The 23,309-nt window shown below is 46.1% G+C and overlaps 1 protein-coding gene across 2 annotated transcripts in view; it reads right to left on the bottom strand.

The window, feature by feature from the left end:
* Positions 1 to 22,658, bottom strand: part of PHF12 (PHD finger protein 12) — a 26,250-nt gene extending 3,592 nt beyond the window's left edge. Inside the window, exons 1-10 of one of the 2 annotated variants that reach the window (XR_003682872.2) lie at positions 15,080 to 15,210; positions 12,066 to 12,459; positions 10,768 to 10,888; positions 9,405 to 9,537; positions 7,174 to 7,338; positions 4,399 to 4,557; positions 2,986 to 3,781; positions 1,921 to 1,945; positions 1,672 to 1,797; positions 810 to 953 (exon numbers count right to left, since the gene is read on the bottom strand). Coding sequence is in view for 1 of the 2 variants with exons in the window: in XM_028498876.2 (XP_028354677.1) it covers positions 810 to 953; positions 1,672 to 1,797; positions 2,986 to 3,781; positions 4,399 to 4,557; positions 7,174 to 7,338; positions 9,405 to 9,537; positions 10,768 to 10,888; positions 12,066 to 12,459; positions 15,080 to 15,130 (2,089 nt within the window). In the remaining variant the exon portion in view is untranslated. Of the gene's footprint in view, positions 1 to 809; positions 954 to 1,671; positions 1,798 to 1,920; positions 1,946 to 2,985; positions 3,782 to 4,398; positions 4,558 to 7,173; positions 7,339 to 9,404; positions 9,538 to 10,767; positions 10,889 to 12,065; positions 12,460 to 15,079; positions 15,211 to 22,593 lie in introns of those variants that run through there. The other variant, XM_028498876.2, reaches the window with a different exon arrangement.
* Positions 22,659 to 23,309: the final 651 nt, after the last annotated feature.

Raw genomic sequence — 23,309 nt, 5'->3', positions numbered from 1 at the left:
CAGCGGCCACGGCTCACGGGCCCAGCCGCTCCGCGGCACGTGGGATCCTCCCGGACCGGGGCGCGAACCCGCGTCCCCTGCATCGGCAGGCGAACTCTCGACCACTGCGCCACCAGGGAAGCCCCAAGAAGGACCATCTTTGAAGATGACCATATAGTTCAAGGATGATAGTACTTGAAGCATCTGGGCTGCTTGTTGGTTTATCAGGGATATACCAACTGATACTATAGGGAGGCTGTGCAAAAAAACCCAGAAGGCACAGATCAATGCTTCTCTAATTTTGAATATGAATCACCTAGGGTTCTTGTTAAAATGCAGATTCTGATTCCGTAGGTCTGAGGTGGGGCCTGAGTTCTGCATTTCTAACAAGCTCTTAGGCGATGCTGATGCTACTGGTTTGGGGACCCCCTTCTAAGCAGCAAGGCTTTTAATGGCTAATGCTCGAAGGGCTATCCTAAGCAGAGTTAACCTTTTGGGAAACTCTTCTAACTCAAATATTTGAGAGCAATTGAGCAGAAAGCACACCACAAATACCCAAAGGCACTCATAGCTGCTTTCTGTGTCTCAAAGAGGACGCGTATGAAAGAGTTACAGCAGACTTTCCTGAGTCTGATCTGAAAGCTGTGGTTGCCATCTTGTTTCTGCTTTCTGAGAAAAGAAACCACGGTATTTTATTAAGCCCAGTAAAGGCATACATGGAGGACTGAGATACTGAAAGCTGAGATTCTCCATGGAGAGGAGATGGCTGTTCACTCACACAGAGGGTAGATCTAACAGTGTGGTGTGGTGGCAGATATGGGCATGCGCACCTTCTGTGTGGTGCCCTCCAGAAGCCAGCGGATGTGCCCCGACACTGCCCGGTGAAGCTTGGACCCGGGAGGGGAAAAGCTGATGTATTCTCTGCAAGGCCAGAAACTTGACCAGCTTCTCGTCCAGCATATTTATCTCGATTTCTATTAACCAAAGAGAAAGATTAAAAAGCTGCTGAGGAGGAAATGGAATGCGGAAGTAGGTGAGCATCACAGAGCAATTACTTCAGCAGTCCTAAAATCCAGCCAAGTGATTTCCTTAAACAACACAGAGTACAAAGTGGTACAAGGATCTGGAGCTGAGCACCTCACTAGCCATTTGCAGTGAGAGACAGACGCCAACGCAGCCTGTGCAGATGCCTCCTGCAGTGGGGTAGCTTAATGTTAGGTACAGCGGTCCTAAAAAGTGGAGCAAGACAAACCACTTGCCTGCCTGTGGGGGAGGGCCCAGATGTCTGACATTGAGGCTTGGATTTTCCATCCACCCTGTTCACAGAGATCAAGACCTGCCCCAGTTCTCCCTGACTCTGGGGATTTTTCACAGATGAGATCCCTCCTTTGGGAGCAAGGCTCCTCCTGGTTTTATTCTTCAAGTCCAGATGATCTGCCTAAAGTGATTTTCTTCTCTTCTCACTGGTTCAGCTTGGCTTTGCTCTCCCTTCGTCTTTGATTATGTGTATATGCATGTATATAAGGCAGAACTAGGAGAAGGGGCTTTCTTTCCTACCCCACTCCCCTACCCACCTCCCAGCCCCCTGAGATCAGGCATCCCTTCTGTCCCCTTTTCAATGAGCTGAATGCTGCACAGGGGCAGCACCTTCACCACAGCCGCTGGTGGCAGAGCAGCAGTTCACTCACTCACCTCCATTGACATCCATAAATGCTCGAAGTGAGTTGGTGAGGTCCACCATGGCAGTAGAGTTGGCTGGGAAAGAGGGTACGGTTAAAGCGCTTCCTATGGATAACGTGCCGGGGCTGACCTTGCCATCTGGGGACGGAGCAGGAAGACTGTTACTTACGTCGCCTGAGGGAAACCCACCGGTCCAATCCCCCACTGCCGAGACAGGTCTGGATTTCGGACCCAAGGTGATGTTCCCTTCTTGATTCTCACCCCATAGGCTCTGGAACTCCTAGAGCTAAAAACGTGTGGTGAGGAAGGGCAGTTGGAACGACAACGCACCCGGGCACGCAGGAGTCTCCAGAGCACCGAGAACAAGTGAAACCTACTGCTCTGGGGAACGTGGTGGGATAGCTTCATTCGCTGGGCCACAACTACCTCCCTGCTGCCTCTGCTCGCTCAGATAAGTGGTGCCTGCCTCTGCAATTCCTGCGTACTCAAGTTGGACTCACAGGGTGCAAAATCTATCCAGGTTGGTATTAAGAGATAAACAGAACAGGAAAAGAGCCTGAGAGTAGGGGCCATCCTGGGACCAGGGGCCCCCATGCAGAGAAGTCACAGTCACCTGGTTACCGAGACTCCCAGCTGACTAGGAGGCCAGCTTCAGTTCAGACGGGAGAGACCACAGGGGGTTCCAGCAGCATCTGAAACCTGGTTCAGATGCTGGGGTCAGCAACCTTGAGGTCCTGAATGCTGACTGGGGACAGCTGAAAGAGCAGGTCTACACCAGGCCAAGTATGGATTAAGGGACTGCCTTTTGGAATGTGGCCCGAGGGCAAGCTTTTGGGCCAGACCAACCTCTGCGGGCATCTGCACTCCCTGACGTGGAAATTCCTTCAAATGAGCTCTGAGAATCTGGATCAGGTGTGGATCTAGTTTCTGGTGTGGATCATGAAACACTGAAGCCATCACCCAGAACCTCAGGCTGACCACAGTGGCTCCAGAGAGCATGCTGCTTTCCTCTAAGGTGAAGGAACAAAACAGGCAGAAGACTAAGCCTGGAAGGTGTGGGAAGGTGGAGTGAGAAGACCCAGGCCACAGTTCGAATCCTGCACTGACTTGGTAGGTTACCTTAAGGAAATCACTTTCAGAGCCTAAGCAGTCCCGCCTACAAAATAGGGACAAGTTAACATGTACTTTCTCTTCTATCATAGAAACAGGGGGAGGACAAATAATACGGACATCAAAGTCCTCTGACATATTTACAGGGATACAAGTGTTTTTAAAATCTTAAGTCTTATTTGCCAGGAAGAGCATGAAAGGCTGAGCAGCACTCACCTGACGATGGCGCTGGTGAGCAGAATCGTTGGTTGGCTCCTGTGGCCAAGATACCATCTCCTGCTGCTTGGGGGGGAGTGAGCACCCGGGTGGCATTTGGGGGTGAGCCCAGTGGCCTTGAATCTGTCAACGGAGGTCCTATCTGTGATTGGACAGTCTTTCTTTGCAAAGTGCTGGTGTTCTCGATGCTGGCACAAGAGCTGGGAACGGAAGGGGGTAGGCTTGGGACAGGAACCAAACTCCTCTGGGGGCAAGAGCTGGGGCCAGTGGCATTCTCTGTCTTCACAATGATGCCGACGGTGTGGTTCTGAAGCCCCCCAGCCGCTGGTGGCGTGAGGGGCCGAGGCCAGCCTTGCCGGTGTGAGAGGCCTGGTAGGGGGGTGTTGGCGCCTGGAAGTCGCCGGGGGTCCGTGGAATCAGTGGGGCTGCTGTAGAGGTGTGGGCCATTGGCTTTCACCTCTGTGTTCACTGGCCCGTTGGCAGTCCCACAGGGGGCTTTCTTGGATTTTTCCGCACAAGAACTGCAGCTGATGTCCTCTAGGGTTGGGGGCTGGTGGGGTGGAGAGCAGCTCAGGGAATTCTGGGTGCTAAGCCCTGAGGGGCAGGACAAGGGGTAGTGGGAAGGTGTAGGTGCCTTGTCAGCTGTTTGCAGGGAGTTGGTGATTGAGCTGTCAGTCACAATAACAGGCTTAATATCAGCCTTCTCTGTCTGCTCAGAGTCCCAATGCGAAGGCATCTGCTTAGCAGATAAATGTTTCAATATGCTGCACTGGAGCGCAACAACACTACAGAGCCACTGCAACGGAAGGAGAGGAGAGGAGAGGAGGGTGAGAGGCCTGGGAGGCGCTGGTCCTTCCTGCCACAGCGGCCAGGGCTACAGCAGAGCTGACAAGCACTGTTTCCGAGGTCCCATCGCGAATGCCCAGAGAGGGTGTGCTTGACTCCTGAGAGGGTTCCATTTCCATTCCCAGGCAAGGCTTGCTGGTATACTCGGCAGGCAACACCCTGGTCAGCAGAGCTTGGGATTCCCGTTCTGACTCTGCCCCTAAGGCTCACCTTGTCACCAATATTGAGCAAGCACCCAAGCACCTGCTGTGTGTCCAGCACTGTCACCTAACTTCTCTATAGGCCTACTGATCTGTTTCTACAAGACAGATTTGCCCGTCTCACAGCACACTGGGGGACTGATGGAGAGAAGCAGACCAGGTGACTGTGTAGTTCTCTTACTTGCCTCAGGATCTGAGCCAGAGGTTCTCCCTGGAACATTCAACTCAGGGGGCGGGGTGGTGGGGGGGGGCTCAGGGAGGGGGAGGGTGGGGCTGCAGAAGATGGGGATGAGAATGACTTCCAGTAACAGCTGCGGCGAGGTGGAAGGAAGATTGGACTTGCAATCCCGGCCCTGCCTTCACTCACCTCTTGCTGCTCTGCCTGGGTGGCTAAGTGCTCAGAGTTCAAAAGGTGCGTCTGTGATTCCTCAGGGATCCCATTGCAGATCAGCTCCCCGTCCCGAATGGCCGCGGGTGCAATGAGAGGGGGTGGAAACTGGTACTGAGATTTGATAGCATCGGGAACCTGTTCAGGATAGATAGATAGGAGGAGGAAGGAGAGGGTGATAGTGCCAACAGGCCCAGTGGAGTCTGTCCTGGCCATGCTCTTCTGTCTGTGGTGCTGACGCCCAAGGGGAAATCATCCACTAGGGTGTCCACCGAGGACGAGGAGGCCCAGTGGGCTGCTACTGCTCTGTACCTCCATCTCTTTGACTCTGACACACACACACACACACTAGCCTGAGAAGGCACAGAACTGGAAAAAGCAGCCATGTCTCCCACTTTTCTTCATCAAGGTCCAAGGGCTGCAGAAACTAGGCCTTCTGGCATGCTGCCTTCTGCTTTGGCCTAAAAAGTATACGACGGCCACTGGACAGGACTTCAAATTGGTACTCTAGGCTCTTATTGATCAGTATCAAATTTGAGAGATGAGTGAGCAGTATCTGAGAGATAAAAAGTTAAATAAGGTCACATTCGCAGTGGAAATGCTCAGCATGAGGCCTATCTCGTGATAAGCATTCAATCAATGTCAGTTTTCTTCAGCCATTCATTCATGACTCACAAAACAATTGAAGACCTATTTGTTGCAAAAAGACAGAAGACACACTCTGAATCACACCACGTATGAATGAAAGAGCCATACAAGCAAAGAGTCATTCATACATTCAATCAACATTTATTGAGCGCCTCCTGAGTCTGGGCTCTATGCCAAGTCCTAGGGATCCAGAGATGAACAAAACTTAAGCCTTGCCCCCAAGGAGCTCACAGTCTAGTGGGGAGATAAGCACAGAAACATTACAATACAATGTAAATGGGTCCTAGAAGACAGGCATGTCTAAGGAGCTATAAAAAAAACAGAGAGCACTATTTTCTGTCTGGGGGGCAGGAGGTTGGGATTAGGGAAGATTTCACAGGAAGGCAGTATTTGAGCTGAGCCTTGGAAGTTGAGGACAAACTTCCAGGCAGACAAAGGGGAACTAAAAGTAGGGGAGGTGGACTTGGAAAACATGTGAAAACCAACAGATTTGGTGACCAAGTCCTTACAGAGGATAAGGAAAGAAGAGCTGAACTTTGGTTTGAGGGACTGGGTAGAGATCACTGTCCTTGACTGAAACAGGAGATACAAGAGGAAGAGCAGGTTTGGAGGCAGAAGACTTTTGGTCTTGGGCAGGCCGGGGCTGAGGTGCCTGTGGGATGGGCAGGCAGGTATGCATCTAGATACGAGGAGAAAGGCAAGGAACAGGGAATTGAGAGTCGTCACCACTAACAGTGGTGGCTGGGGCTATGGGCTTGTCTGAGGTCACCCAGGAGTCGGAAGTGGAGGAATGGGGCAGTGGGCTAGCCTAAGGTTGGCCCTCGGGAAGAGTGAAGGGGTAGGGGGAAGAGGAACCCATAACAAAGACAAGATATGAAGGTCTCAGTTGATTTTGCCTGCACTGCCATACATCAAGGATGAAGGCCAATGTTCCAGAACAGAGCTGGAGCAATTCTCTGCCACTGTCCTTTGGTACTACATTCCTCATTTCACTCTCAAACTGTCTAAGAACAAAATGCTTTTCAGGCAACTCATACCCTTGGATTTTCCTCGAGAATAAGGAAACATTTAAAAAGGGAGAGGGGGCATCATAAAACAACAGGATTTTATCAAGGCCTCCGGGCCTGTTCACTTCAGCAGCCAGGCTTTCTTCCGAATCCACATGGTGAATCACACAGCTGAGATTACTCTTAGACGTTTAAGGTATGAGGCACGTCACCTCCAATATACCCTACCCTCAACTGCAAATACCTTAATTTAACTTTGGAAAACTGGTGTTTCTACTGACGCATAAATATTTACACAGTTAAGAGTCTGTTATACAATTTTCAACAGTTAACATCTTGCTAGCGCTGACACCCAATGGAAGTGTGATGAGTGATTTTAAAGTGCGGCTGCCACCAAGTGGCCATATTTGAGAATTGCTGTTTTCCATTGGTGCATGGGACTGTCTGCAGGATTATTTCAAAAGAGAAAAACCAAGTTTACATTCAGGTATATAGTGTTGCGCTCTCTAGGTTAAATGAATGAGACTGAACGGTTTATGAGAGCCTCGATACTACCAAATACTTTTCAATGAAGGAAATACTCCCGTCCATCTCTGTGGACATACTTCAGCAGCTGTCAAATGCATACAAATGTCAGGTTGTACCAGTGTCACAATGTTTTGAGTATTGGTGATATATTAACAGCAGCCCAGAAAAATGGATAGTTCCTCACCGTCCGTAAGGCCTTCTGCTTAATCACCCCGACCTTCCCCATACCCGACAGCTGTGGGAAAGGGGCCATCTAACAGAAACAGATGGAATGAGTGCCAGGCAAGGGGCAGTAAAAGCAGAGCACACCTAAGTATGGTGGGAGGGGCTAAAGGGCACTTATCCTCAGGAGAACTAGAAACCTGGCCGAGTTTGAAGGCCCACTTGGGGGTTTCCTGACCACCATCCCCAAGTATTAAAATGATGGTCACATTCATTACTTGCCAAGACACCACAGACAGATCTCAGGGGCTTCAGTCTCCCCATCTGTAAAACTGGGACCATGATCCTCTGTCTACCCCAGGAAGGCAATCGGAGACCACCATCCTGCCTGCACCAGGTTGCGACTCACCTTCAAGCTTCTTCTTTTGACTGACTGGAGCACGCGGCGGTTAGGAGGGTGCTTCTTGTGGATTCGGTTCAGGAAGTCCACTTTGACAACGTGCTGCGAAATGGTGTCCTGGAAACGGTCAAACACCTGGCACCGATTGCTCAGCGTCATGTTCTTCTGGTTCAGCTAGGGACAGAGCAGACACACTCCTGCAGTGAAGTTCAGAATGCATCCCCCTCCCAATTAACTCTATTCTCTACTTTTAAAAAACAGGAAGCCCTGGGCCAAATGGGCTCCTTCTGTCAGGCGCTGGTATGTCAACACTCCCGTCAGAGGGCCAGGGAACATGGATGAGACGTTCTCCCTTAACCCTGCCCAGTCCAGCCTAGTTCCTACTCCCTGGGGAGGCTTGAGGGGTACAAGAATAGGGAATTAGCCAAGAAGTGCCCTTCCAAATTCAGCCTCTGACAGTCGTCTATCCAGCGTATAGGGTTCAGAGGAGATGCAGGCCTGGGCCCTAGAGCGCTCCAGACTCCCTTCCTAGCAAGGGATTTTCTCCCACCAGAAGCAAGACGGTTTCCTGTATGGGAGCTTGGCTGACAGGTGAGATCAGCACCAGAATACTGTGTCTCCTGCCCTATTCCTCCTCCACGGTACTAGGGAACATTAGTGAACCCGTCTGGATACCAGAGCCTTGCTCTACAGCAGGCAGAAAACCTTGGACTGCTCTCAGAGGCCATAAGGAGGGAAGAAAAGTTTGTGCAGCTGCATAGACAAGGCATAAAGAAATGATGCCTCTTTTCCTCTTCTACATCTGGTCCCCTACACATTAATTAAAAGAAAAGGGGACTTCCCTGATGGTCCAGTGGTTAAGAACCCACCTTCCAATGTAGGGGACGCGGGTTCCATCCCTGGTGGGGGAACTAAGATCCCACATGCCGTGGGGCAACTAAGCCTGCGCGCTCTAGAGCCAGCCTGCCACAACTAACACCCGATGCAGCCAAATAAATAAATGTTAAAAAAAAAAAAAAAAAAGAAAAAAGAAAAAAGGATCTATGTGGCAGCTTCCTACCTAGTACATTACGAAAAACCCCTAAGTGGCTAATAAAAAGTCACCCAATTAATAATTTCTCATCTGATGGAAAGCTGCTCTTACAGATTCATATTTGGATTGCCTGCTCATGGTTGGTTTTTTCTGGTTCAGCAAGAGGCAAAACAAGACCACTGAGCCTCGCAGGGAGGCTTCCTCTTACGTAAACTTTTCTGAGTGGCATTAGTCAAATGAAGAGGGCCAAACAAACCTTTTCTCCCTATGTGCAAGTCTATAACTGAAGTTCCTCTCGGTGCAAAGTGGACAGCACACTGTCATGCTGAAGGCAAGCAGTCATTCCATGGTTACCATCATCTGATGGACAATGTCTTAAGCAATTACCCTTTTAATTTGGAAAGGCTGCTCTTATAAGGGAGCTGCTCCGCCTGAGGCCCTCTCCCATTCAACCTTCTGAGTGACCGTGCCTATCAGGAAATGTCCTAAATCTCTTTTGGAGATAGCAAATTACAGTTCTATTCTAGCCCAGGGAAGCAGTCTGGAAAATGTAACCAAACCTCCTGGGAGATAAGATAATAGCACCCTCATACCATTCATTCATTCATTCAACAACTTACTTACTGAACACCTATTATGTGCCATGACAAGGTCTTTGTAAAGAAAGAAGAGAAGGGCAAGAGCCTCATTTGGTGCATAGGACACATAAGGTGTTCAATAAGTGTTTGACTGCCTGGAATACTGTTATCTGTGTCAATTCTTCAGTTCTCCAAAGTTACTGGGCAGTTAACAGCCAGTGCTACGAGAATAAATATTTTAGAATTTCCTTAGTTTGTTCCCTCTAAAAACAAGAAGCAAGACGATATGGAAGAGCATTTATTTGCATAAGGTTGGGTCTAATGCACTCCCCCTTTTAGGGCTGTAAAACCAACTGCTGAATTCATTACAGAGGAAATTATTCACGAACAACCAAGCGCTAGTGGGTTAAGTCTGTCCATGCGACTGAAACAAGGCATTGCGGGAAAAGGCTAAATGCACAGCTGAGGCATGTCAAAGTAATCAGAACTGAGTAGGATGGTTTGCAGAAACCAGCGTCTGAGAGATTAAAGTGAACTCTGGTACAAAGCTGACGATACTATGCTTTCCACTGAATCAGTCCATGCCCCAGCTGTGCCCACAGAGGACTGAAGGACACTGCTGCGCTTACCACCACATGCTCGATGTGATTCGGACACATCCATCTGCCCAGGGGCATGGCAGTGAGCGGTGGCTCGAGGCAGTCCATGTGGAACAGGAGGGGGCAATAGTCACACTGGATAAGAGGGGCCACGCGACAACTCCTGCAAAAGAGAGATATAAGCCATTTCTATGGCAAGGTGGGAGAATTCAAACAAACTGTGCACTGTGGAACAGCTTCCCTTCCTTAATCCTAACATTCTCCCACACCCTCCTTCCTCCCCAATAATCCCGTTACATTCACCATTAGGAAGATGGATGAAGTTGGGGGCTACCACCAGGCTCCTCATTATTCTCTCTTCTAAGAGGAATGTAGAGAAGTGAATTTTTTTGGAGTAGAGCTAAAGTGGTTGTCACAGCAGGAATGATCAATGCTTGGTACCCACTGGGGGAAGACAGCCAACCCTGCTCTGATCTTTCTACTCCTTAAAAGAAAGCAACTACCTCAGTTAAAAAACAAACAAACAAAAAAAACCACTAGCAACCTTTCCAGAGTCTTATACTACAAGAGGAAAAGATTCCTCTTCCACATGAAGCACTCAGCAAAACTGACAACCAGAGAGTTGTGCTGGAGAAATGATTTTGTAATGTATTCGTGTAAGCATAGATCAAGGGAGGGCAAGTAAGCTAATGCCAATTATGATTTGTAACTACGATACTCAGTGAGTCCTTAAGCTATTCTGGAGACACAGTTTGGGTGTGGCTCAGAGTTCTGCTGCTCTACTATCTGGTTCCCTATAGCTTTTGCTGTGGAACATTTCTTTTTGATAGCTATTTTCTCCTGCTATCCTGCCCTTCTAACACATCCAAGCCAGCAAGTCCAGCTTCAGTAACTGAAGCAGCTGGTTCCTGTCACTGAGGAGATCCTATTTGAAGGAAACCAGCGTCCCAGGGAAGCTACAACTGGGGCAGCCTAGAGGCTTTTGGAAGTCATCCAGTCTGATGCATACCAGCTAGTATGGATATTTGTACTACTTTAAAATTCATCTTTAGTGCTTTAAAAATCATTTGCCTTTTCCAGGGATGTGTGTCTCTGCTGGCCACAGTTCTTCCTGCTAGCCAGTCTAAATATCTCATGCTTCATTTTAAGTCCAACTCCTCTCGTTCTAGCCTCTATAAACACGGTTTACAGTACTTCTACACCGTGATTCTTCAAGAATTTTTTGTTACAACATTCAAGGCTCTGGTCAATTAGTCACTCAGTCTCTTTGTACTCACACCATCAGAATATGGGTTATCTATATTTAACACACATGGTTTGGAAGAGACAATAGAAGAGAGAAAAAACATTTGCTAAATATGAGGAAGAGCCTCTTGCTATGGAAGAAAAATACCTGTTACACGTGAAACAGACTTTGACTGGTAAGGGAACAAGACCATTGTGATCTAACTCATGCTGTGTCTTCTTAACGTTTTTCCCTGTGGTTTCCTCCTTTCTTCTCCTCTTGCTAGAACCTAGAAGAGAAATTGGTGGTGTTGAATTTTCCCTGGATGGAGAGTTCCTAGTTCGGGATATGGAAACAACAGTAAGTCCGAGGAACAGGTCTCAGTAAAAGTATGTGTCATGGCCTGGACATGCATCTCTTTCTGAGGTCCCCGGGGCTGGTTTCAAGTGAGAAAAAGAATGAGAAAGGAGGAAAAGGGAGATATAAGTCAGAACTAAGATCACAAGTCACTTGTTCTATGGCAGAAACACATCTAAATGTTTTGCAGACATGAAGTGGTCAGAAACCTAGGTTAAGATACTGGTGACTTGAGAAATAGAAATACCCAGGTCAAATGGTCAAGAAAGACTATTCTGTGAAGGCGGCTGAGGAAAAGAGTATAATTTTACTGCATTTTTATAGAAAGCAGAAAAGCTGTGAGTCTGTATGCATCCTACTGACCAGCAGGTTTCTTAAGCCTGCCAATTTCACTTTCTCTGGGAAGAAAATAAGATCTAGATGCTTTGTGGTATCAAGTAGAAGCCATGAGTTGATTTAAAAAAAAAGGGGACTGGAGGGCAATTTATAATATACATCAAAACTACAAGTGCATAGTTTAAAAACAATATAAATGCATAGTTTTGACCCAGCAATTCTAGTATTAGTAATTTATCCTACTTATCCTACCGATACACTCACATGTATACACTCACATGTATACAATGACGTATTTACAAAATTATTTGTTGAAACAGTATCTGTGGTAACACAGATTAAGCACAACCAGAATTTCCATTAATAGGAAATTGGTTAAGTAAATTATGGTACATCTATATAAAGAAATTCTAGGAGATACATAAGAACCAAACACTGGTTATCTGTGAGAGGTAGGAATGTAGAAACTAGGCAAATGGCAGACAGGGATGGGTGTGAAATTTTTCATTGTAACCCTTTTTACATTTTTTGATTTTTGAACTATTTCTATGTATTACCTTTTTTTTTTTTTTTTTTTTTTAAGTGATACTAGGAAGGGTAGAAAACAGAAAACTGAGTAAGCATTGTAAACCTGCAAAGATCTCGAACCAAGAACAGGAACCTGAGACAGTGGTTACACGGACAGTGACCTCACAGGCTGCACAGCCCTTTGGTTGGACAAGAGTCCTTTGGGGAAGCCGCGGTAGGGGAGAGGATATGACAGTCTGGCTAACCTGGTAGTGCAGTGGTACAAGTCAGTTCATTGGGCAACTGAAATTGGGTGGGGTTCCGCTCCATGGCGGCAGCAATCAGCAGCTCAAAGGGGCGCCTTAGCTGGGGCTGCACGTAGTCCGGCTCTGCTGCCACTGGCTCCTCGTCCACGTCGATGATGTCCTCGTCGACATCATTCTGCTCAGAGGTGGGGGTCTCTGTGCTGGCATTGGATGTGGGCGTGCCAGGCCGGCTGGCTCTCCTTTCCAGGATCCGGGCATGGGCAATGGCCTTGAGTTCAGTTTTGCTAGCTGATCTGTCCAACAAGTCAGTGTCGCTGCTGGGGGATGTAGTCCGTTTGCCAGATTTGTCCACCAGTCCATTGACGTGGCCCAGCTCCTTTTTCTGCTCTCGTTTCTGTGCAAATAAACAGGTGGGCCCATCACACAAAGTGACACAAAATAGAAAGAGATGGATGCTACAAAGTCCTGCTAGACCACTAACCAAAATTATGGAAGTCTCTAACATCAGAGACTCATCCACCTGGGGACTTGGAACGTTGGGCTGTTAAAGTTGACAAAACTATAGCTGAACTAAACTAAAGCTGGCAAAACCACTGCAGCAGGGAATCACCAAAAAGTACAAAAGTTAGAAACAATTTTACAAACCACACATCATATGATACACAGTATCTGTACACCAGGTGGTGGGGGTGGTAAAGGGATAAAACGTTAATTCAGTGAGAATAAACTTAGACTAAGTGAGGACAGTGAGAATAACGTAGAGAATCAAGGACAGCACTGTTGTTTGCCTCGGAGTGCCCTGAATGGTTTTAAGAACTTTGCTCAAAATACAGAAAAACCTGCAGAAGCAAAGGTAAAAAGTAAAACAGGCAGAGCTCCCTGTCCAGGGAGGTTGGGTGCTGACTTGCAAGGCAGCCACACCAGGTGGAAGGGTGGTGTGTGGAGGGCAGTGATCCAGCAATCATGGCGTCCAAGAACGGCGGCTTTCAATGTCTCAAGTTTAACTAGAACTCTGACAGTGACACTTTTTGAATGGAAAGGTAGGGACATGGAAGAAGATTAAGTGTACAGAGTAGGACTGAATGACTGATAATACATTTTCCTCCAGGGCTCCAAATAGAGTGGTCAAATGAAGGTTTAGCACTGGTCTCCAGTCAGGAGACCTGGGATCTTGTCCCAGTTCTGCCACTGATTCCCTATGACCTTAGGTGATTCAGGCCGGAGGGCAGGAATTTCTCTATGTGTAAAGTGAGACTAGTAAGACCTTTCTTCTCCTCCTCTCAGGGATACAGTAGAGATAAAGAGCATCACATATATGAAAGGGATGGCTCTGAGTTGGGGGAAGATCTAGCCTCCACTAGGAATAAGACCTGAACATCAGAGGTTGATGAGGCCCACAGGATGTACCATTTCAATCCACTTCACTGTAACTGCAGGAGGCCAGAGGGCTGTAGAGGTGATGGTGCAAAAGGCAGATCTGGCACTGGTAGGCAGCTGAGAGCAGGTCAGAGTGGCATTTCAGGAAAAGCACACTCTGTAGAAAAAGGCATACTGAAATATAATCCCCAGAAAGTAGCTCTGTTTCCAGAAAACTGATGAAGAAGTAATAGGGCTTTGGAGCGAAACAGAATTTGGTTCAAATCTTGGCTGTGTCCATTCCTTTGAGTACTTGGGTAAGTTCTACAATTGTGAACCTCAGTTTCTTCCTTTTAAAAAGGGAGAGAAAAAAAAAAAAAGGAGAATATGCCACCAGTACCCATAGTTGGCTGTATGGGCTAAATGAGATAACACGTGTAAAAACCCAGCTATGATGAGCACTAAAACGATATTAGTTCCTCTTCTTCACCCTCTTTTCCTGCCTTCATCTCTTCCGCCACAGCTGTTCCCAACCCTTTCAAGTCCAGCTTCTTTGAGTGGCAAGTTTCTGAAAGGCCTCCTGGCTGGCAGGTGCCTCTAACTGGCCCCACTCTAATCTAGCTGGGGACACACAGGTAGAGATCTTGGGAAGAAGACAAGCTGGAGGACACCCTGCTTTGTGGCCTTCAAGAGATATTAAACTACAGCTGTGGTTAGGTGGTTGACTTGGCCTTGGCTTGCTTTAATAAGAACCCTATGCATACACTGAAGAATAAGGTCTGCCTAATTGTTTACCTTCTTCTTAAAGGCTGAAAACTGTTACACACATAAACCACAATCTCTGAATCATCTCATCCTGTTTCTGCAACCAAGGAAGTAATCATTCATGGTGACATCATGTTGAGGGGCCAGGAAAAGAGGTGACGTCACAACAAAGGAAAGTTGCTTGGTATATAATTAGTGTGGGGTGGAGGGTAGGGAGTGGTTTACAATTCATAGACAAATTCGAATCCACAGCCCATAATTTGAGGATTGGGTCTCTCATAATCTGGGTGGAAGCACATCTACTTCCTTTTTTGATAAGGGAGCATTTAGCTTTCGTACCCCACAGAAGTTCTCAAAGTAGAAAATTATGTTCTCAAAGCCAGTACTGAATTATCAAAGCTGAGGGAAAGGAGCTAAAGAAAGGTTAGGCAACCTGGGGTACAAGTGGGTCCAAGTCCTCTCCACCCCATACACCTGGCCAAGCTTCTGGATACCAGCAACTTATTTGCCTTGGGGTGCGGGGAATCCTTTTTCTATCAAGCTGGAGAAGCAGCCTTCCTCTTCAGCCTCTTTCAGCCACTGGATATGGCTGCCACATTCAGGCCACTTATCAGGAGGTCTACAAGGAGCTCAGACTACTCCTGTCACTAGTGAATGAACATGGCCCAGTAAATTCACACACCTTTTCTGCCCATTTCAGCAGCCCATGTTTGGATTTTAGGCCCTACTGGATTCTAAACAGTCACCATGGGGAGTGTGAGGGTGATTCCAGGGCTGGAAGAGACAAGAAGAAGGGACAAAAATGCCTTCAGGGCCAAGCCGTCTTAGCTCTAGAATATCAGTGCTCTAGATCTGGCATCCTGAGCAAAGCCTTCAGAAAGCAGCATTATTACCTTTCGGCGAACAGTGCACCGGTGACACATCCACTCCCCAGGAGGCAACATCTCTTCACTCAGTGGAGGGTTACTGTGGGGAAAAGACAAGGGCAAGACTAAGTAACTAACTAATGCAGCAGGGAAAAGCCTAACTAGGTCTGACCCAAAGCTGCATGTCCCTCAACTCCTATTCTGGCCAGTCCTGCAGCACTGCTTGGGTTCTTTTATCCTTCAAAATGCTTACTTGGCATCATTTACAATAACCTAAGGAGTAAGCATCCCTTCCCGTATCTTAGAAAGAGAAGCCAAATCCAAAGCTGTTAACACTGGGCTTACAGGGAAAGATATAATGAACTAGTTTGGAGGCTTGAAGAGTCATTCCCAAACTCTGCACCATGCTAATAAAACCACTGAGAGAGAGGTCCTCCACCATCTTTTCAAAGCCTGCCTGTGTAAGTCCAAGATCTTCCATCTGCTGTTCAAAGCCCTCTGTAAAATGGTCTCCTTCCATCTTCCCAGGCCCCTTTCGGGTTCTTTTTCTCCTAGTTAAACTGAAGACTTGCTGTTTCTTCCTCTAGAACTCTTCCCCTTGAAAGCTATGCATACCAAAATCCTATTCATCCTGTAAGGCCTGCTTCAATCAGCCTATGGTAGATTAAAGATGCCTATAAATTTTTTGCTACTCCTTCCACCCAGAAGTAGTCCATTTCCTTCCTCTTGAATTAAGCTTGTCTTGTGACTTCTTTTTTTTTTTTTTTTGGCCACAGCTAGCGGCCAATGGGATCCTAGTTCCCTGACCAGAGATTGAACCTGCGCCCTCAGCAGTGAAACTGTGGAGTCCTAACCACTGGACCACCAGGGAATTCCCTCTTGTGAGTTGTTTTGACCAAAAGAATGCAGCAGAGGTGACAATGCTGTAACTTCCATGGCTGGGTCTGAAGAGACCTGCAGATTCCATTTTTACATGCTTGCAATGTTCCAGCTCAGAGCCCTGCTCTCATGCTGAGAGGTCACATGGAGGAGACTTAAGGCACTCCAGTTAACTCCAAGCCAACAGCTAGCACAAACTCCTGCTATGTGACTGAGTCATCTTGGGTCATGCCAGCTTGGTTGAGCCTCCAAATAACTGCAGTCCAGATAACAATGTGTACAGAAAAACCACCCAGCTGAGCCTAGTCAACATGCAGATTTGTGAGAGATAATAACTAGTGTCTATTTTAAGCCACTGAGTTTTGGGGTAGTTTGTTATTCAGCGACAGATAACTGAGCACACAGCTCCTCCATGAGCTCTTCCCAGATTACTCAGACATCCTTCTTCAGCTTTCCCTTGCGTAACAATTCTCTCACTTCTTTCATTAGAGGAACCAAGACAAGGACTGGATCTCTTCCCTCTTTGTATCTTTATAATATAGAGGTTGTACACACAGTAGTCACTCAGTAAGTCAATACTGTATCAAAATTACAGCTGTGTAGGGCTGGCCTTACTGCTCCTCCAGATCATTGATTTCCATTAAGGTTACACCAAGAACCATATGAAATTTTATTAAATTCTTAGGAGGGTCACATTTATAATGTCTATACAGCAGTAGTTCTCAAAGTATGGTCCCCAGACCAGCAGCATCAGCATCATCTGAGAACTTATTAGAAATGCAAATTCTGTTCGAAAAGATAACACGCTCCCCAATGTTCACAGCAGCACTATCTACAATAGCCAAGACATGGAAGCAACCTAAATGTTCATCTACAGGTGAATGGATAAAGAAAATGTGATATATATACACAATGGAATATTACTCAGCCATAAAAAAAGAATGAAATAATGCCATTTGCAGCTAAGTGAAGTAAGTCAGACAGAGAAAGACAAATATCCTATATCACTTACATGTGGAATCTAAAAAAGATGATATAAATGAACTCACTTAGAAAACAGAAAAAGACTTACAGACATAGAAAACCAATTTATGGTTACTAAAGGGCATAGCATAGGGGGATGAGGGGTAGGGGGAAGATAAATTAGGAGTCTGGGATTAAAATATACACAGTACTATATATAAAACAGGTAAACAACAAGGACCTACTGTATAGTCCAGGGAACTATACTCAACATCTTGTAATAACCTATAACGGAAAAGAATCTGAAAAAGAATGTGTGTGTGTGTGTGTGTGTGTGTGTGTGTGTGTGTGTGTGTGTGTGTATCCACATGTATAACTGAATCACTTTGCTGTACACTTGAAACTAACACATTGTAAATTAACTACATTTCAATTAAAAAAAAAGAAGAAATGCAAATTCTGATTCTGAGACCTCACTCCAGGCCTACTGAATTAGAAATTCTGGGAGCGGGGCTCACAATTCATGTTTAACAAGTTCTCCTGGTGACTCCGCTCGATACCAAAGTTTGAAAACCACTGCTATACAGAATAAGGCTACATTTATTCTTAAGAAATGCCTACATTTGGTTCCTGGGAGTCACCTACTTGGAATGGTATGGAGGAAATTTTTTTTTTCAAAATACATGAGAAATAAAAAAATATTATATATATATATGGACTATGAATATATAAGGACTCTCCCTTAAGTCCCAGGCCTTAATGCTAGGCTGCTTTACCGTTTCTACCTAAAACAGCATTTGGCTTGACAAATTTTCCTAGCTCCTACTTTGCCAATGCGTCCCTGGAGCCCTGAGCATACGTGTCAGGATGTCCACCAAGCCCTCACAGCTCATTGCTTCCTATCCTCTGTTTCCTTGGTGGAATCTCAGGAGGATCCTTACCAGGAAGCATAAAACTGGAGGCACATTGGCCTACTGGGACAGGTCTTCAAGCCCTGGAGGACCACAAGTGAATGTCACCTGTAAAGTCTTCCCTAGTTCTCTCCAGTATATTTTTTCTGCACAGGCCATATCCAAACTAATGAAATGCATGCATGTAATTTGCAAAGGCCTACAGACTCTGCTATGCTTCAGCAGCTGTCATATTAAAACTAATCCTGAAAAGGCTGTCATTTCTCATTCTGTTTTTCATCATTTCTTTTCATCTGCCTACTGACTTTGTGTTTTGTACCAAGATACCCTACACCAAACATGTAAAGTACAGAAGGGTGAGGCAAGGTGGCAGTGGCTTAGATCTTTTACCAAGATGTGAATGGCCCCCTGGCCACCCTTCCTGCCTTCCTCAATCTATTTCCAACCCTGCTGGCAGAATAATTCTGCCACAATTCTGATCATATCAGTTTCCTTATTAAAAAGCCCTTCAATATTGCCCTTACCCCATGAGGTTTAAGTTCAACCTCCTCAGCACTGCAGGCCAGAACCCTGTCCCTTCCCCAGCTCCATCAGTCTGGTGGCTCCCTACACAGTCCACACTGTTTCTCAACCCTTTCTCTGCTCATTCTCATTCTCTGCTACCCACAACCACAAAAGCTGAGCCTCCCCTCACTCCTTCACCTGGTGAATGCCTTATCCTTTGGAGCTCAAGTCAGGCACTATCTCCGGGAAGACTCCTCTGACAGCCCCTGATTCCCTATAGCACTTCTGTGCCATACTACAGTGAAATATTATGTACCCGAATCTCCTTCTCTGCCTCATTTACCTTTGTATCTCTACACTCTGCATTATGCCTGGCGGCACATAGTAGGCACTCAATAAAACTTTAAAGAACTGGGGAACACTAAAAGAATGGGCTTCTAAGAAGTGAATGTAACCCCCTCTGCCCAAGTCATGAGGCAAGGCAATGTGGATGTGCAGACACTTGTTTTGGTGGTTAAATCACACATGAAATTACTTATGTTTTCAATAAGAAGACATCAAAGTCCATACTTGCAAGCTTGAATTTCATACCGTAACCTACTTAAACCCTTTCTCATTTCTCTTTCTTTCTTTTTTCTTTAACATCTTTATTGGAGTATAATTGCTTTACAATGGTGTGTTAGTTTCTGCTTTATAACAAAGTGAATCAGCTATACATATACACATATCCCCGTATCTCTTCCCTCTTGCATCTCCCTCCCTCCCACCCCTCTAGGTGGTCACAAAGCACGGAGCCCTGTGCTATGCGGCTGCTTCCCACTAGCCATCTATTTTACATTTGGTAGTGTATATATCTACATGCCACTCTCTCACTTTGTCCCAGCTTACCCATCCCCATCCCCGTGTCCTCATCATTTCTCTTTCTTAACACAGGGGTAAAATGCTCAAAATCTGTATTAAGAGGCTCTCAAAAGTAGCTCCTGGTTGTTTTCTAAAGGATCACTTTCAGAGATACCATGCTGAAGAACACACTTTTCTCAGAATTGTAGATTATGGCCACAGGCTCCTCTTGTCTGCCCTAAAGTTCAGGCTGTGAGTTTAGGGAGCCGTGCAGGAAAGTCAGAGTGTTGTCTCCAGGATGAACATAGAACATTTAAAAGAGTGAGGCCTTGTTGGGATTTTGCTGCTTTCTTAGAGACAGAACATGCATCTTGAAATAAATATGAAAATATGGTGGGACTTCCCTGGTGGCACAGTGGCTAAGAATCTGCCTGCCAATGCCGGGGACGTGGGTTCGAGCCCTGGTCCGGGAACATCCCACAGGCCGCAGAGCAACTAAGCCCGCGTACCACAACTACTGAGCCCGCGTACCACAACTACTGAAGCCCGCGCACCTAGAACCCATGCTCTGCAACAAGAAGCCCACAATGAGAAGCCTGCGCACCGCAAGGAAGAGTAGCCCCCCCGCCTGCCACAACTAGAGAAAACCCACACAGCAGTAACTAAGCCTGTGCACCACAACTACTGAGCCTGTGCTCTAGAGCCCGCGAACCACAACTACTGAGCCCGCGTACCACAACTACTGAGCCCGCGTACCACAACTACTGAAGCCCGCGCACCTAGAACCCATGCTCTGCAACAAGAAGCCCACAATGAGAAGCCTGCGCACCGCAAGGAAGAGTAGCCCCCCCGCCTGCCACAACTAGAGAAAACCCACACAGCAACGAAGACCCAACACAGCCAAAAATTAGAAGGCAGTTTTTCAACTCAAACATCTAGAGGAAAAGGATTCATGAAATGACTCAAGGAAAGACAGGCTGCCATTGGGGTAATAAGCTCAGGAACTAGTTCTGGAAGATGCTGTTCTGCAAACAGACTAATTTTGTTCCATATGAGAAATACTGTCAACAGAGAAAGGATTCCAGGGAGAAAGGAGATTCTGCAGCCTCGGGGTACTCACATACACATTCTGAGGACTTCCCCACCTCACCCACCCATCTTAAAGCTCCTTCCCCACCATGTTCTCATAAGTATGAACTTCAAAACAATTATATGCATGCCAGAATCTTTAAATCATGATATGCCTGTCAAGAAAAACATGGCTCTGTTCCAGCTCCCTCTCATCCCCATATATCAATGAAGACAGGGTACTGAGAGCCATCCTCTACAAAAGGAAATCATTAAAAGTTAAAAGTCAGGTAGTGCTGAAATTATCAGTTTCTGCTGCTCAGCAGTAAAAACCATGAAAACACTGTAATGAGCCAGTGCTGCTTGTAAAGACATCAATGTGCTTCCTAATCGCTAAAGCTTAGAAATAGCAGAGTGATAATCTCATTTTACATCGAGTCTATTACAGTTCACAAAGTGTTTTCACAGATGTTCTTACTTGATCTTCACCATCATACTGTGAAAATTAATTCTTACTCCCATCATACAGGTATCTCTAAATGGACTTATCTAAAGCCATGGAGTCAGAAAGCAGAATTAGAACCAAAATCAGCTTCCTGGTTCTTCCAAATCTTGAGCCCAATCTGATTTCTAGGTAGTTCTCTTATTTCTAGGGAACACAGTGGAATATGCGTCACAGTATCTTCCTCAACCACAGAGTTGAGCTTTCCCCTCTCCTTTAGTCAATATTTATTGAGTTCTCACTGCTTACTAACCAATGCCACACTGGAGGTACCATGCTAGAGGAAGGACACAAAGCAATCAAGTTATGATCTAACCCATCAAGAAACACGGCCTTTAGGGAGAGAGGACCAGAGTCATTCATCCACTCAAGCATTTATTGGACACTATGTTATGCTAGGCAATGTGCTAAGTGGTGAGATTTCAGAAATGGCCCTTGCTCTCAGGGATCATAATGTGAAAAGGACAGTTGGTAATGAGACCACATATAATCAACTACAAACTGATTCTGATTCTTGCCATACAGACCTATATAAAACTCAACAGCTCATGGATGCCAGACTCAACACAGAACCTCAGAACTTTGGTCTTTTGGTACCTGAAGGTGACGGTGGCCTTTCCCCTACTCTTTCCACATCTCAACAACTGCTATTCAGCAAATGGTAATTAAGGCAGTGATCCTTTAAAGATGGTGAAGTTAAGAATCTTGAGGTGTTCACGAGGAGACTATAGTTTTAGAAGAAGGTATATTTCTGTATTTTGAAAACCTACCCGATGAAAGGAAGGTTCTGGAAGTGGAGACATTTCCCTGGGAACAGAGATTAAAGTCCACCTAGCACACAATACTATTTGAACGTTTAGATTCCTTCTGAGAACTGTCTACGTCCTGGGAAGGAAGGTGAGCCCTGGAAGAGTCATTTTCTGTATGTGAGCTGGCTTGCCTTGGAAAACTGGTAGCTCTTTAGCCAACAGGCCAAGGGCCTTTATTTTATTTTCTGACTTCAAAAGAATATGGCCTGCGGTGCTGCGAGACAGGCACCCTTCTCCACGGCAGAGAAGAGAGTGCCCTGTGAGCATGGCGCTCTTGCAGAATATCTTCCCATCTTCATGGCTATGGATGTTTCCTTCCAGATCGTTTGTTAAAAAGCCCTGGCCTGCAATTCCTGGCCAGAAAGTGACTGTTCACTGCTCTCCAACTTGTTATTTGTTTTAACCACTACGATCTTGAAGACACTGTTAGCTATAAAATAATTCATAACAATAGAGCTCTAAATCTTCAGAGATTGTACAACTGAAGAGTATGCGTCTCAGAGTTTGGTGTGGCTCTCTGTGAGGCCTGAGAGGGCCTATAAACTGTTAACAGTAACATCTGCACACAAACCAATTAAAAAGCTGGACAAAGACATTAATTTTTTCAAACTAAAACTCCTAAAGCCAACCTCTGCAGCAGGACTCTAGCATCTGAACTTCCATAAACAAATCCAAATGATGCATCTCTGTTGCTGAAGAGGGTGTCTAGATTGGTCTATTTCTGGAGTCATCGAAGAGAAAACCACAAACATACACCCCTCAGCTAACTGTAATGCCTGCACTGACAGACCTCTCCGTGTCAAAGATTCAAAGCCCAGAGCCAGATGATCCCAACTTACAGCCCAAGGACAGAGCCCAGTTTTAATTCAGAATGCCTCTTTCATTCACTAATGAGGCTGCAGCTCACCGCTGCAGGTGGAAGATGTTGGTAGTTGTCATGGTTCTTGGCTCTCTAATTAAGAGGATCTATTTCAAGTCATATACCAGTGTGGTTGATCGGAGTCTAACCTCACTCATCTCCCTCGCCTACTAATATATGTGAACCTGCACGACATTAACATTTACTTCAGATTTAGTCGCCACCAGTGGGACCTGTTGCTCCATAGCTCTGCGTTAATTATCCACCCAGCACAAGCAGCTTTTCAATATGGAACTGGAAGAGAGAAGGGGGAGGGGAACAAGAGAACAAAGGGAGGAGGGGAGAGGTGAAGGGAGACAGAGAAGCAGAAAACACTGCCTTTTATTTCAGAGACCTATTTTTTACATTACAACATGCAGATAAAAATGGTGTTGGGCTCTGGACTTTTTAAAATATGTTGTTACTGATATATGGCTTGCAACTGTCCATCCAGCCAAGCAACACTGACATTTTAACACTTGAGCCAAAGGCAGCCGGAGAGAGATGAAAATATCACTTAACCAAATCGTTAGGACAAGAGGAAGCAAGTGGATGAAAAATACTTAAGAAAGAACACACTCCACTTTCTCTTCCTGGACTGACAAAAATATTCTGTTTAACACAAACACTTAACAGGAACACTGTGCAAACAGCATGTCTGCACACAATATACCAACAACAGCCTTCCACTCAGGTTCTCTTCTAAAAGAGGTCAGTCAAATGACCCTGGTTAGGGTCCCTCCTGTCAGAACCCATCATCCTCCAAGAATCAGAAGCTCTCTAGCTACATAAACAGTCATTTCAGTTGAAATAAAATATCAGACTAAGAAAGATTCCACTGCCCGCCGCCCCGCATCATCTGTATGTCCCCCCACCCCGCCTT

Source organism: Physeter macrocephalus, chromosome 14 (genome assembly GCF_002837175.3).
Source record: "Physeter macrocephalus isolate SW-GA chromosome 14, ASM283717v5, whole genome shotgun sequence".
In the NCBI taxonomy this organism is placed as follows: Eukaryota; Metazoa; Chordata; class Mammalia; order Artiodactyla; family Physeteridae; genus Physeter; species Physeter macrocephalus.
Note: the sequence above shows the minus strand (reverse complement) of the source record. Positions and strands in the feature narration are given on the sequence as shown.